Source organism: Parasteatoda tepidariorum, chromosome 10 (genome assembly GCF_043381705.1).
Source record: "Parasteatoda tepidariorum isolate YZ-2023 chromosome 10, CAS_Ptep_4.0, whole genome shotgun sequence".
Classification (NCBI taxonomy): Eukaryota; Metazoa; Arthropoda; class Arachnida; order Araneae; family Theridiidae; genus Parasteatoda; species Parasteatoda tepidariorum.
In genome coordinates this window covers 70558821-70574381 of record NC_092213.1, presented here as the reverse complement: position 1 = coordinate 70574381, position 15561 = coordinate 70558821, and the positions used below count along the sequence as shown (strand labels likewise).

Below are 15561 nucleotides of genomic sequence, written 5' to 3'. Positions count from 1 at the left end.
AGTACGCACTCGACTTGTAACTATTTACATATTTGATAAAAATATGATTCAGGTATTTTTTTTAAGGCTTAATCGAATGTTTCTAAATACTAATAAATAGAACTAATTGCCCAGAAGTTGTAGGAATTTTTTTTTTAAAAATAAAGAAAAAAATAACTAAATTAAATATTATTTTTGATTTATAACTTATTTATGTATACTCTTATATCTTTTAAACTATTACCTTGTATTTTGTCAATTATTTATTGTAAAATCTATACCCTTGTATTTTATCTCATTCAAATCAGCCAAATGAAAAAACAAAGAAGTAAGTAAATAAATAAATAAAATAAAATAAACGAATACTCAGGAAGAGATATTTTACTTGCCTAGATAGCAATGTCAGAAACGTAAGAAGGTACTTGTAAAAAAATTTTCTTTTTGTACACAAACATTTACAACTGTTTGTAACAATTTGATTGACTGTTTATGCTCGCTCTAAACAGCGTTAAAAAAAATAATAAATTAGAAAAAAAAAAAGAAAAAGAGAGAGAGAGCTTTATACGATAACAATTGTTATAGTTTATCGAAAATATAATTATGAACGTTAATAGTCGTTTTAATTACTTCTTATTAGTCTTTCATCAAATAAAGCTGAGAAACCAATGACAATCTTATGTAACACAAATAAGCATCATTAGATTAATTTTCTTATGAAACCATGAAATATTTTTATCCTTATTTTAAGAAACATGATACAGCAATAAGATTAGTCAAAAATTCGAATAAAAAGTAATTTTTAAAGAACACTATTTTTTTTCTTTTATGGAAACGGACAATTTCTAAAAAAAAAGTATTACATATGCGTCATCGGAGTTCATTTTTCTGGTGGGGGTGAAATTAAATTGCACATAAAGAGTTACTTAAAAATAAATAAATAAATAAACATCTTTCATCAAATAAGCCAGAGAATCAATTGACCTTGCTAAATATTTGCAATAAAAATGATTTATTTTTATTTTTAATAAGTTTCAGTTTAGCGTTCATGAAATTTTTATTTATTCGTAAGTTTTATTTAGTTTTATTAGATTATTATTTCTGAGGTGGTACTTAAAAGATTTCTAATTCCTGAGGGGAGCAATTTATCCCTGTTTCCCTCTGCCAATAACGTTCGTGATCTAGAAACATGTAATCAGAATAAAAATTGTAGAAAAATTTCTTTCTTTTAGATATTTCAATAATCTTCTACCTCCACCTTTATAACAATTATCTTATTCCAAAACAGAAAAAGAAATAATAGTTTGACTTCTTTTTTAAGATCATCTTTTTTATTCAAGCAAAGCGCATCAAATTTTAAAATTAGATTAAGGGCATAATTTTTTCCAGTGAACATTTCCAAATTATAAAGCACAATCGTTAGAGACACGATTTGATTTAATTCCATGACCGAGCAGACGATAGTTTAATGAAGAAGAACAATGACGAAAATTTCTTTTTTCGATGCAAAAACGATTATTTTAGATTTAGAACAAAAGAACAAATTGAAAATAGAGGATGAGGGAATGAAAATACTGGAGCAAATCTCTCCACGACCCGGCGCCACCCCGCGGTAAAAACAGTCACCAACAATTAACAAAAGACCTAAAACATTTATATCCCTAAAAAACCCCTCCTCAACCTCCAGGGAAAACGACGAGTCAAAGGTGGGCGCCTAGTTACGTCACGAGTCAAAGGGGGGATTTGAAGGGGGTTCCCACTCCCCTTGGAGGATGCTCCTCAGAAGAAACCAGTCTTTTTTCTCAGCGCAACGTAATGACCGTTAGCGGCCAGATAAAGCGATGCGGTGAGGGGCAAAAGATCATTTAACGCCGAACCACTCTGCTATGAAAAACTGGGCCAGGAAGATTTCTCTCTCTAGTCTGGAATTCGATACTCCCTATTTAGAGAATCACTTTTGCTCTTGCGGAGGACTAGACGGTCTCCTTCACGGTTGAAAAAGATCAGAAGAGCGGACAGCGTGGGAAGTTTTTCTTTATTTTATTTATTCGCTATATTTCAAAAGAACATTTGCAAGTTATTTTATTTTAAATTATCGTTTGCAAGAAAAAAAAATCACAGGGAAGAAAATTTTTTTATTTTGATAAAAGTGGATGAAAATCAATTTGACAAGAATATCGTTTGCTTAATATTTATTAAAGCTGAAACTGATCATTTCTTTTTGAATTATCGTTTGGACAATAGCCAGCTGAAGACTTTCAACATTCATGCAGATTGAAATATCTATTAAGTTTATTTGTTCCACAAATTTTCAAATATGTGTTAGCAGTTATAAGCAATTAAAGAATATTTTTATTTAAAACTGTTTTTTTGAAAAAAAGAAAGAAAAAAGATATGAAATCTTAAATAAAAAACTGGAAGGACAAACTATTCTTCACTTCAGTTACAAAAGCGAAACTACCAAACGATTTGTGAAGCTCATCTAAATGGCACGTAATGAAGAAATATCCATTATGATTCCAGAACAATACAATAGTTCCTCATCCGGAAGCTTATCTAGCCCGCCGGTCGACCTGATAGCCAACCAGTTGAAAACAGAACCTCCCCCGCACCGACTGTTGCTGCCATTGGATCGCGTGGGCGGAGTATCCAACGAGCCGATTGGACCAAAAAGACGCACAAGGAGGGGAGGTCAACCACGTACGCCCCAGCAGCAAGCCAGATCAGTGGCAAGAAGAAATGCGCGTGAGAGAAAAAGGGTTCGGTTGGTCAATCTCGGATTCTCTGCCCTTAGAGATCACATTCCGCCCCATTTAGGAGTGTCATCGTCACCGGAGCAATCTCCGAAAAACCGGGGCTCAAGTTCATCTTCATCAGCCAATAAAAAACTGAGTAAAGTTGAGACTCTGAGGGCTGCGATTGAGTACATCAAACAATTGAGAGATGCTATAGGTTATGACGACAAGGACAGTGCAGGGGCTTCTATTGACGATTTTTCCTCATCACCACCCCCTGATACATCGTCATCTCCTTCCTACTGCACAACACCTTCACCAGTTGTCATGTTGTTGGACTCAGGCAGCAGCACACCTATGTTCGAAGATGACGAAAATGACGATTTCTTTAGTATTATGGACTGGACTACCTTATAACGAGAGTTCTTATCTACGTCTGTATATATGTAAATGGTGAGTGATTTTTTTAATTTAATTTTTAATCAATGTAATTTGTTTTTCATTGTCTTTTATATTAGATTAGTATTTTTGCATTAATTACGCAGATCGATGTATTTTTCGTAACTGCGTGACTATTAACTTTCAGTAAAATGCACTGAATACTTTTTATATAAAAGTTATTAAATCAAGAATAAAGAACTAAGAGAAATATTTCCTCAAAAAAAGAGTGTAAAATTTTTTGCAGATATGTTTTTATGTTTAAATAACTTGTTAGTGCTCAGCGTAGCTTCTTTGTTTGTTTTAAATTAAATATAAATTAGCAGACGACTTAAGAGACATATCGTGTTTTATAATTTAAAAAAGAAAACGATATCGAATCAAAACAACGAAAAATTATGAAAGAAATTAAAGCTAAGCTTGCGTAAGTCAAATTCCTTGTAAGTTTACCAAATTTAGGCATTAATCATTCCTAAATGGAATGATTAATGCTTGATTTATTTTTTATTATATAAATATTTTTCGAGATAGATAATTGTTTCTAATTTTAATTACTTACTATGAAGATAAAAATTATTTTATGGATCCTAAATAAATGATAAAAAAATACTTTTTCATTATAATAAGAAATAAACTGAAAATTAACAACAAATTTTTAATATTAAAGGGAAAAAGCAGCAATCGGTATCTATTTGCCGAAATATGAACTTGCTTCGTTTCGTGAACAAATGTTTTCTATCGATTTTGGTAAACTTTGTTTCAATGTACGCTTCTTCTTCTTTCTTTTCTAATAAATTTTGTTCAAAGAAATTTTTTTCTTTTCAAAGCAATAATGATAAAAAATTTTTTTTCATGAAATCTTTAGTAGTTCTAGTTATCTTTTGATCAAACTTATGAAACATTAGTGAAATTAAACAGAATTTCGCAAGCTAATTTCTAACTTTCTATTACTTAAGAAAATCTTTTGCAAGAGATTGGCATACCCGCCAACTTTTCCGGAAGATTTTATTTTCATATTTAAAGTGGTAGTAAATATATACTATTTTTTCTTTTATAAACTTAATTTTTAAATGATTTTGATCACCACTATTCTTACAAAAATGAAGCACATATATTNTTATATAAATAATTTTCAAGATGCATAATAGTTTCGAATTTTAATTATTTACTATGAAGATGAAAATTATTTTATGGATCCTAAATTAATGAATAAAAAAAAAAATACTTTTTCATTGAAATAAGAAATAAATTAACAACAAATTTTGAATATTAAAGAGCAAAAAGAGCAATCGGTATCATTTTCAGAAATGCCAATTTGCTTCGTTTTGTGAACAAATACTTTCTATCGATTTTGTAAACTTTGTGTCAATATATGCTTTTTTTTAAATTTTGTTCAAAGAATTTTTTTTCCTTTTGATAAAAATGTTTTCATAAACGCACCAATAGTTCTAATTATCTTTGATCAGACGAATGAAACATTAGTGAAATTAAACAGAATTTCTTAAGCTAGTTTCTAACTTTCAATTACTTTATAAAATCTTTTGCAAGAGTGTGGAGTATTTAGTAGGCAATTATAATAATTTCGCATGCATTACAAATTATAAGCTCCATAAATATATCAAATGGAACGAAGTTGCATACCTGTCAACTTATCCGGATTTCTCGGAAGGTTTTATTTTTATAATTAATGTGGTAGCAAATTTTATGCACTACCACTTTATTTTCATTAGAAATGATTAAAAATAATTTAAACATATTTATCGTTTATTAACTCTTTGAAATTTCTAAATTCAAATTTACTTAAAATGTAAGAACATCAATGGCAACAGCTTCAAACTCTATTACTTACAAATCAAAATTATATATCAACCTGAAACGAATTAACACGTTGAATTTACATGGCCTGCTCGTCTCGCCAAACGGTAAATAAATAACTACAAACTATATTTGCAAATATTAGACAGATTTTGCTAGTTTTTTGAAAGGTTTAGCATCACGTGACTGATTAAAGTGGTGAATTGTATAAGGCTACGAATTGTTTACAAAATAGTGGTGGATAAAAATCTACTAAATTGAATTTATTAAACCAAGAATCACAATTAATAAACTACCACTTGAAAATATTCATTCGCTGTCCGGAGCAAGTTGGCATCTCTGTGTATATAAATGAAACTATTTTTGTGTGTTCTATATTAAATTAATTTCTTCAAACCATTTTAATAACGATAATAATATAAAAAATTTACTCGAATTATGTGTTTCTAATAATCTTGGCTTCGCCGGTCACCGGTGACCCCCGTGGCTCTGCGAACAAACTCAGTGCCGGCCACCGGTGATCCCCATGGCATTCAACGTGTTAAACCAGAAATTTTTCTCCAAAGCTCTAAAGTGCAATACAACGAGCTTTGAATAAAATTTTTCAGTATCAGAACCTTGAAGAAGACAAATACATTAGACCTATTGCGGCGCACTATTTTTTAGCAATGTGTCTTAGTGAAGATATCAAATTTATATATTAAATTCATCCATTATTACACAATGCCTTAAAGAATATCCTCTCCTATATAAAACTTTTTTCATTTTTATATAATTTATCTACCTATCATGTTTATCTCAGGTATCAAGCTCAATTTAATAAGTGAAGTGAAATTTCTAAAATTCTGTTTAAGTGTTGGTTAAGTTTTAATGAAATTCCAATTTCTAACCTGAATTTAAATGGCATAATCCTACCAAAGAGAGAAAAACTTTTGAAAATAGTAAAAGTTAGCCGACATGATGTTGCGTAGTTATGATTTTTATATGACACGTTGACTATATATTTATGATTTTCCTATGTTGCGTTAATGTGTTTAACCCCTTAACTTTTGCATTCTAATTAATTCGAGCACGCTAAACAGGCCAAACTGTGCACACTCGAGATAATTCGAGCGGCGTTGTATTTTATGCTGCAATAATTTTTCACACTCGAATATAATCGAGAATTGAAAATGGCAATGTGAAAGCCAAGAAAAAAAAATCGTTTTATTGATATTTATCATTTGCATAAGATTGTAAGCTATTACACTTATTTATTCAAGAATAAAATATACAGAGATGCCAACTTGCTCCGGACAGCAAATATATATTTTAAAGTGGCAGGTTATCAATTGTGATTCTTGGTTTAATAAATTAAATTTAGTAGATTTTTATCCACCAGTATTTCTAAATAATTCGTAGCTTGTATAATTGACCACTTTACAATACTTATGCCATGCTATACCTTTTAAAAAGCAAGCAAGAGTAGTTAAATATTTGCAATATTTAATTTGTAGTTTTTGTCGATTTTTTAATTATTTTGGCCTGTCCGGAGCAGTTGGTATCTCTGAATATAGCCTTTTTTCATGGAACAAAAGCGCAGTATATCAAAATTGTTCACCAATAGAAAAGACAATGTTCTAAAGTGTGATTTTTTACATTAAAAAAAAAAAAGTGATTTTTTTTGGCCGTTAATATTCTTTAAAAAAATCTGTGCGTTAAGGGGTTAAATAATGCAAAAAGTTACATAATAATAGTAAACACTATTTACGCTTGTGGTTGGTGCTCTAATTGTAGCTAAATTTTTCATTTCAGGGCTATTTTTTAAACTTTTCTAAATTTAATTAAGACGCTTTCATTGATTAATTCAAAAAGCCGTCACTCCATTCCATTGAATTTCAAGAAAGTCCCTTCTTTCCATTATTATCATTATTTTTTTTTTCAAAATTATAATTTGAACTAGAATGACAGCCATAAATGCCGTTTTCTGAATAAAATTCTTTGCAGTGGTAGCGAAATTACAAATGAATTTAAGACTGCAAGCTGAAATGATTTACTAGCTTTTCAAAAACTTAATATTTAGAAAAGGGAATTATAAGAAATTTATATATTAATTTAAACTGTTTGTAGTGTTGATCAAAAATTTATAGTAAATCAATTTTATTAAACCAATATAAAAATGTATGAAAGTATTTTTTTTCTTTTACCACTTTAACTATAAAAAGAAATATCTCTCGACAAAATCGGGTGATTTATCAGCATTGATTAGTCTAAGTTCAACCCGAGTTCGTACGCACCTGGAAAAATTAACAACTGATATCAATCTTCTTAATATTAGTATCTACTATGGAATAAATACTTCATAAAGGAATGCCAACTGCTCCGCATATTGGAGTAGTTTTAATAAAGTGGGCAAAGCTTAAGCAGGCAAACATGGATGCCAACTTGCTCCGGACAGTAAATAAATATCTTAAAGTGGTAGTTTATAAATTGTGATTCTTGTTTTAATAAATTAAATTGAGTTGATTTTTATCCACCACTATTTCTAAATAATTCGCAGGCTTATATAATTCACCACTTCAAGGTACATATGTCATGCTAAACCTTCCCAAAAGCAAGCAAAATTAATCAAATATTTGCAAAATTTAGTTTGTAGTTATTTACCATTTTCTTAATTATTTTGGCGTGTCCGGAGCAGTTGGCATCTCTGTAGTAGCACATGTTAATATATATACTTAAGTTTTTAGGAAAAGTGGTGATCAAAATCATTTAAAAATTAAGTTTATAAAACAAAAAAAAATTTATATATTTACTACCACTTTAAATCTAAAAATAAAATGTTGCTCCAAATGCGTAAAAGTTTGCAAGTATTTATTTGTATATGACCCTAATAAAATGCAGTATAGCTATCTTTAACTTATATGAAATTTTTTTTTCTACATTTAAAGTGGTAGTAATATATATGCTTACCATTTATTTCTTTGATAAATTTAATTTAAAGTAATTTTGACCATGACTTCAAAGGTAGTTTATTTCTTCAGGAAAAAGAGATAAATGTGAATGTAGTATATTCTATTTTATAACCATAGTTGAACAGCCGACCCAATTTTTTTCAGTTTCCGAATACCAAGGTCCAACTCCGTAGCCTTGTAATTTTGAACTTAATAAAGAAGACAAGGGAACTCCTAGATCAAGCATCGGGAGAAATTTGCCTTCGTGGAGAATATTTTGATGGAACTAACCCGTATTTGCGTTACATGAAGAGGAAAGTCTCCCACGGTTAGCCTGACGGCAAGGGGACTCTAACCCATGATTTTTTTATCACTGAGAATAATTTTACGTCATCACTGTGGTCGGTGCGAGCCGGGTGCGGAATTCTTATCGACCAGACACCACTAGGTTTCGAACCCCTTCACCTCATCATTAAATTAAGTATTTGTTGTAATAATTTTTTTTAAATTATCTTTAGCACTATGCGCAGATACAAAAAAAAAATCCATCTATGCATTGCTCTGTACAGTCAATGGAGCAATTTTCCTAAAATGTTAGTTAAATAATTAAGAAATTAGGTAGGTTCTAACTAATAGATCATTTATGCTTACATTAATTGATAGATGAATTGATTTGTAATAGTACATAAAAACCGAAATTTATATACTAAAATATTAATTTTGTCTGTCAATAAGGAAAATTTTCCGTAACGACCTTACTTATTCGGTTACTAATAGTTATTGTTAATAAAAATTATGTAGTACTACGTTTTCTTAGCACAGTGGCAGTCTAATAAAATCACAATATTGTAAGTTTTAAGTACGAAAACAAAAATTTGTACATCTATTATCAACCTAATATTGGAAATACTGCCTTTTTGCTTAGTACTGTGTAGTAAAATTTCTAAACATTGAAAAAAAATATATTTACGATACTCTTTTTCCATTAATCTTTCTTAAAGCAAAACCATGGGAAAATAATAATTCAAGACTAAAACGTCAATTATTTCTTTAAAAGCTCAAGCAATGTATGCCACGTTTTTAAACAAAAACAATAAACTATTAAATTAATTACTTTGGAATCTGGCAATTAGATACGTGATTTGCTGGAAAAAGAATTCAAATAACTCAAACGAAAATTTTTCGCTGCTTTGCAACTAATAAAAATTCGAATCCCAGCCCACCATGATCAATCAAAAACTAAACAATAACGAAATAGAAGCAAAATAAATATATATCGCTACCGAATCCACATCTTTAAGATTCAGTGAGCATTTTTAAAAGCCATTACTGTCACATATTGGAATAGTTTTAACATTTCATGGGTCGCCCACAGCATTTTCGAACATTTTAATGTATTCTCACTAACCGGTTGAGAAAGGAAATCTCACAATCAATATCTTTAGATTGACGTTAGAATGATTTTTACTCTTCTCCGTTTTTTTCTTATTCCGAAATATGTATATAAAAACATATGTTTTGTTCAAAACGATTTTATAAAGATTAATGAAATCATTCAAGCAGTGAAAACGATTTCTGAATTTGAATGAATAGTGTTGAAAGTTCTTTGAAAAGGGTGAAAACGATAATTAAAAGAATATTGTTGAAGTTGATTTGAGTTCTTTTGATTGATTTGTTTTTAATAACTTTTTTTTCCAATTAAATTTTCTGTACATCAAATGCGTATCAAAAAACATTATAAGATATTATTAAACGTATCAGATTGCTTGCATTTGATAAATATGGATTATTTTACACATTTAATTTATTCAATCAATGAAAACGATCTGTGCCTTTAAATGGGAATATTGAATGTTCTTTGAAAGAAGGGAAAACGATAATTAATATTTGAGGTTAATTTCAGTCTTTTGATGGATTTTAGTCTTAAAATTGTTTTCCGATTATTTTCGATCAATCTATATATAAATGAAATGTGCATCAAAAAGATTTAATATAAAATAATATTAAACATATTGTTTTTGTTCCTTTAAATAGTCATTTTGCACAATTAATCATGTTCTAATTTAAAAGAAAAGAGGTTTTTTTTCTGTTACTTTGTTTTGCAAAGTTGCGTTTAATATCAATTCCGATAAAAGGTGACAAAATTTTGTTGAATATAAAGAAAGGAAATGAGATATTATTTTTATTGGTGAATGTTTTAAATTTTATTATGCTTAAATGCTTCATTCGGGAGAATAAATGTGGAACTATGTGCTGGTGCAGCGCAGTATAGCTTAATGGCTGTTTAATCTTGCAATAAATCAAACTTTTAGTTATCAGGAAAGAAATAAAAATCTAATCTAATACTTTTATTTATAAGCTAGTAATTTAGTTAAAATAGTTTGGTAATTTTGTTTTTTAAATTTGTTACTTTAAGAATAATTATTTGTTTTTATTATATGATTTCTGGATTTATTGTTTTAAATGATTATGGTCTATTTCTTTTGTGTTAAACGTAATAATATGGATAACTTGTTCAATTATATGGATGTAACAGAAAATAAAAAAGCATAGCATATTGGTCTAGTTCTAGCATAATGAACAGTTTTAGTTTGAATAGACTTACCTCTAGCATAATGAGCTGTTAAATTTTAAATAGGCTTCAACCTATAAAATGAGCAATTTAATTTTGAATAGACTTCTGACCGTATAATGAACAATTTCAGTTTGATTAAACTTTTGATTCAATATAATTAATAGTTTTATTATAATTAATTATGGGCGCTTTTTTTTGTTGCTAATTTTTGTCTTAAAATAATAATATAGAAAAATATTGAACATTTCACGTTTTTGAAATCCCAAGAGTTCTACATTACCCATCCTACAATATTTCATATTTTTTAAAATTGATAAATGTATTTTTATCACTCTGAATAACTTTTTTCTTTTGCAAGGATGATTTTCTTAAGTGGCAGTAGTACAAATATCAGGCATTCATATAAATGTTTACATTATTTATATGTAGGAAATGTCCCAAGTCATTTCTAATTAAATTTACGTATTCAAGAATATAAAAAAGCATAAATTTCAGTATCACTTTAAATATAAAAATACTATCCTATGGAAAATCTTTTATAAATTATTCGAAGAATACAGCAAAAATTAATCATTGCACCTTTCAGTATTTTCAGATTATTATCAATATTACGAAGTATTTTTTTCCAGTGGTACTGATTTAAAGTTCAAATTGTTTTAACAAAATGATTTTCTTAAAACTTCTATCAGAACTTAAAAAACTTTATCAGAGCCTTTTATTTCAAATTATTCATGTTTAAAACAAAAACATTCATTGCAATCAATTTCAATAGTAATCTGAAAAAAATAATGATAAAATGTTGCTAATATCAATTTTTCCTAATAAAATTTTGAATTCAAGTGTGATTTTTTTCTTGTATGAATAGCTCGAAATCTAAGAAAGTGTTTGGAAAGTTATTTTGGACTGAGCATTAGCCTAAGAATTTAAAAGTAATTCGTGCACACTAGAATACACTATTGACTTTTAATGCTTTAATGTAAAAGTATTTGTTTAGGGCTTTCGGTTCTTGCTTATTCATCGTAGTTAATTACCAGTCGGCAACGCAAGAAAACATATCTGATATTAAATTTATCTTGTCTTGCTTTTGGATCTGGGCGCCTGGGCCGCAAAGCCCTGTCCTATTCATCGCGTAGTATTAGTCATTTTGTTTGGTTTCGTTGAGGTTCGTAGGCAATACGGTTGCTGTGATATTAAATTTAGGATCTGATTTTAGGTTTGTAGTGGATATTTCTTCAAATTAAAATGGTAGGTATTAGAGAAATTTTTTTAAAATTTAGTATAAACGTGAATATATTACCACTATGCATAAATTGGGTTAAAATATAAGTCGTAAAATTTGTTCTGGCTGGGTCTTAAAGGATTAATTTAAACGTCGCTTTGCTCCAGTTATTCCGATAGGCCTTTTAAAGAACAACAAATTGAAATTTGCAGATTTTTGGTTATTTTGCCAACATTTTACAAGACTCAACACAGCTTTACTGTAAAAAAGCGACGTATGATATAAGTTTTTGAATTATTTGGAAGTAGTGGTGGAAAAAAACCCATACAAATCGAATTTAGTAAACCAAGAAACATACAATAAAAGACTTCCATTCGAAAATTTTTATCCGTTGCCCAAAGCAGTTTGGCATCTTTGAAAATATTAATACATGAGCCTTGTTGTTTTGAGGAAAAGTATTTTCTGAAACTACGGAAATTTCGTAGTAGTTGAAGGATATAAATTTTCTTCTTTATGTCTGTCATCATAAACGTGCCACCAACATAGAGTATCGGCCATTATTTATAAATGATTAATAATGGTGTCACTTTCTTCAACCATTTACAAGCTAACATATTTCACTGATACACACTATCTAACGATTGCCCGGGGCTTGTCGTTCTGGGTGGTGGCCTTACCTTGTAAGTGTCCACTTTAATTACCTGCCCACGCTTGATGATAATTTTCCCCTCTCTATATTCGTTGATTAGTTGATCATCTACCCTGGAGCTCTAAGCAATTTGATTAGTATTTTATGTCACTTTTAGACTCGTCTCACTAATTAGAGCAAATTAGAAACTTTGTATTCTTTCTCTTCCCTCTTTTTTTGCAAACAGTGAGCAAAAATGGAAGTTTATTAACCCATTCAGGACTACTGTTGCAAAAACGCAATATTTTAAACATGCCTGGCAACAACTAAGCTTTTTGCAAAAAGATTTTATTGAGTGTTAGACATTGAAAAACAAAAGCTTTCAGAATTTTTGGTAATTCTGTCATCATTTTTAAAGCTTCGCAACGAGAGAGTTCCAACAAAGTGATGTTGCGTATAAACATTTTATCATTTATATGCACACCTGCCAATTTTCCACGCTGTTTGTAAAAAAACTTTTTAGTGGTGACTAAGTTAATGTTCAAAGACATTATTTTTTCCCATTTAAACTTATTTTAGGCACCACTACATATGAATGACTTAAAAATTCATATATAACGACACTTTGTTCCAGCTACATCGTGGTGAGGCTTTTAAAATGATGATAATATTACCTAGAATTCTGAAATTGCTTTTTAAGAGTCTACCACTCTATTAAATATCTCTTCTCAATTTGACGTACGATAAAATGTGCGCAACGCATTAATGCCAAACCACCTTGAACAATATTGTATACAAAGGGAAGAATATTTGCCGTCCTTTATTTATATTTTTTAAAATCCTCTTATAAATTGAAGTCAAAAATATACAGAATCTGAACATGCTACATAATATCATCTAATTTTAAGAATTAAATGTAAATTAATATTTAAGCGAGGAAGAAACCAAAATCTGATAAATCATTATTGAGAAGCGTGGGTGTAAAAATACTAAAATTTACTTCGTTGCCACTTGAAACTTTTAAGTGTTTCTAATGATCAACTAAGTATAAATTTGCGAGGTCTTCGATTTTTATATTTTCTACAAGGGTTTAAAACAAATACCATAAAAAGCAGTGATTACGGAACACATTGAATGCATTGTGTAGGGTTAGCCTAACAATTTCATCCAGTTTTGATGAAAAGGTTATTTACAAATAAGCGACCTATGAGAGACGAATGATGCATAAAAACATATATACACTCACCAAGTTTCCTATACATACAATACAAATATTCAGTGTGTGCAGCCTTAGTCACAAAATTGTAATCCTCTTCCATACATGTACGTTCAATAGCAATGCCTGTCACAACAGCATTGATGCATTCCTGCATGATCGTTGGGATTGCGGGTGCATGAATTTGTGGTGGAAAAAGTTCATGTATTTTCAACTTGCAAACAAGTTGGCCAACTCGTGAAAGACAAAATTTACATATCCCCAACTTACATAAGTAGGTACGTTTGTGAAGAACAAAGTTTATGTACTGCCCAATGCCAACCGCAGGAACGCATCAGTGCTATTTTGTCGGACTTTGATATTGAACTGGATAAATAATGGTATGTCTGCCGGATGACCAAGGGTGCACATACTAAACATTTATATCATGTAACAGTCTTGTGAAACTCCATGGGTCATACATTTATGCAAACCCTGTATATTAATGCAGATGAATCGATTAAAATTTGCTAAAATTATAATTATTTTTTTAAATATAATTTGTACTTTAAATTTTATGTTTCAAATTATTTACTTGCAGGTTTGTAAAAAAAAAGTGATTCGAGGAACAAGAGAAGCAATATTTCACCGTGCCAATAAACATTTCTAGTCATCATAATGAAGAACACATTACTGAATTAACAACTCTCGGTAAGTATACAAATCAATGATTTATTTTAATGTATAAAATCGATTAGTTTACATCACTATAATGCATTTTAAATGCAATCACGTGTTGACACGTTGAGAACACTTGTCTCCATTTCTAGTATTTTTGATTAAAACAATTTTAAAAATAGTTTATTTTACAACAATTATAATAAATATTTAATATTAATCAAGTATAAAGTGTTATATTTTTGTTACAATATATTATAGCAATTGATATTCACCTTTTATAAGCATTAATTTTCTAAATTTTGGAACGATAATACAGTTATAGTCCTTAACGATATCCATGTGTTAACTCTTTTATTTAAAACCCTTTTTTCTACGAAATTAGAAGGGTTTTTATGTGTAAATTGTTATAACTCAAATATAATACTTCGTATAAAAGCATAACCTTATAACTTCTAAACTATTTTAACCTTATAACTTCTAAACTACTCTAACCTTATAACGTTCAAACTATTCTATCTGTTGAGTTAGGTTTAGTCTCATTCCAATTAGTGTAAACAAATATATTGGAAACAATTGCTACATTTCTTTTGATAGCAGTGTCAGACAAGTAAATAAGTATCAGCTAAATATGGACTTTTTACGAACAAAACTCTTTTAATTTTCTAAAACATTAGTCCTGGTTTTGGTTTTATTTGAATTATAATCAAAATTTTATCATAACTATAAAAGGAAAATTCTACCCCCCAAAATCGTGAAAGTCAAACGCTATGCTTCCATTCATATTATCATCAATAATCATCATACAATAATCATCAATTGCGAGCTTTATAATGCAATTTACCATTCTAAACTATTAACTTTGTTTTTTTTTATTTATATTTTTTTAAATAAATCTATAAAATTTTATTAAAAATTGTCATTTGTTTTAATGTGCTTAATTTTAATTTTTTGTCTTTGTTTTCAATTTCAGTTTCTGGAAACAAGTTGCAATTTTAACTCAAGGATTTATGTCTGTTTGTGAAACCTTTTCTGTTCTGTGTTTGATAATTTTGTATTATTTTCTTTTTTTTAATATTTTATTGGAATGAAACATGGAAAAAATAATAAAATAGATGATTGGTATTTTTGTTATGTTATTTAGGTGAAAATATAATACATAATGTACACAACGGAGAAAAATTTAAAAAGTGATGACAAAATGTTACCAGGGATGCCAACTGATCAACTTTCTACTAAAATTTTAATTAATTGGTAGCGAATTAAATATTAAAAGTTGTAGAATAAGAATAATTACGTCCACTCTTTAAAAGTGTCCCTACGAGAAAACAGCAATGAAGTTGCATTTCATATGATACTTTGAATTTTTGAC

The 15561-nt window shown here is 29.1% G+C and overlaps 1 protein-coding gene across 1 annotated transcript; it reads left to right on the top strand.

Moving 5' to 3' along the window:
* Nucleotides 1-1757: 1757 nt before the first annotated feature.
* On the top strand, nt 1758-15314 carry LOC107452883 (achaete-scute homolog 1). Its single transcript, XM_016069505.3, has 3 exons — nt 1758-3164; nt 14113-14222; nt 15163-15314. The coding sequence occupies exon 1, from the start codon at nt 2463-2465 to the stop codon at nt 3126-3128; it is 666 nt and encodes a 221-aa protein (XP_015924991.1). The 5' UTR covers nt 1758-2462; the 3' UTR covers nt 3129-3164; nt 14113-14222; nt 15163-15314.
* The last annotated feature ends 247 nt before the right edge of the window (nt 15315-15561 follow it).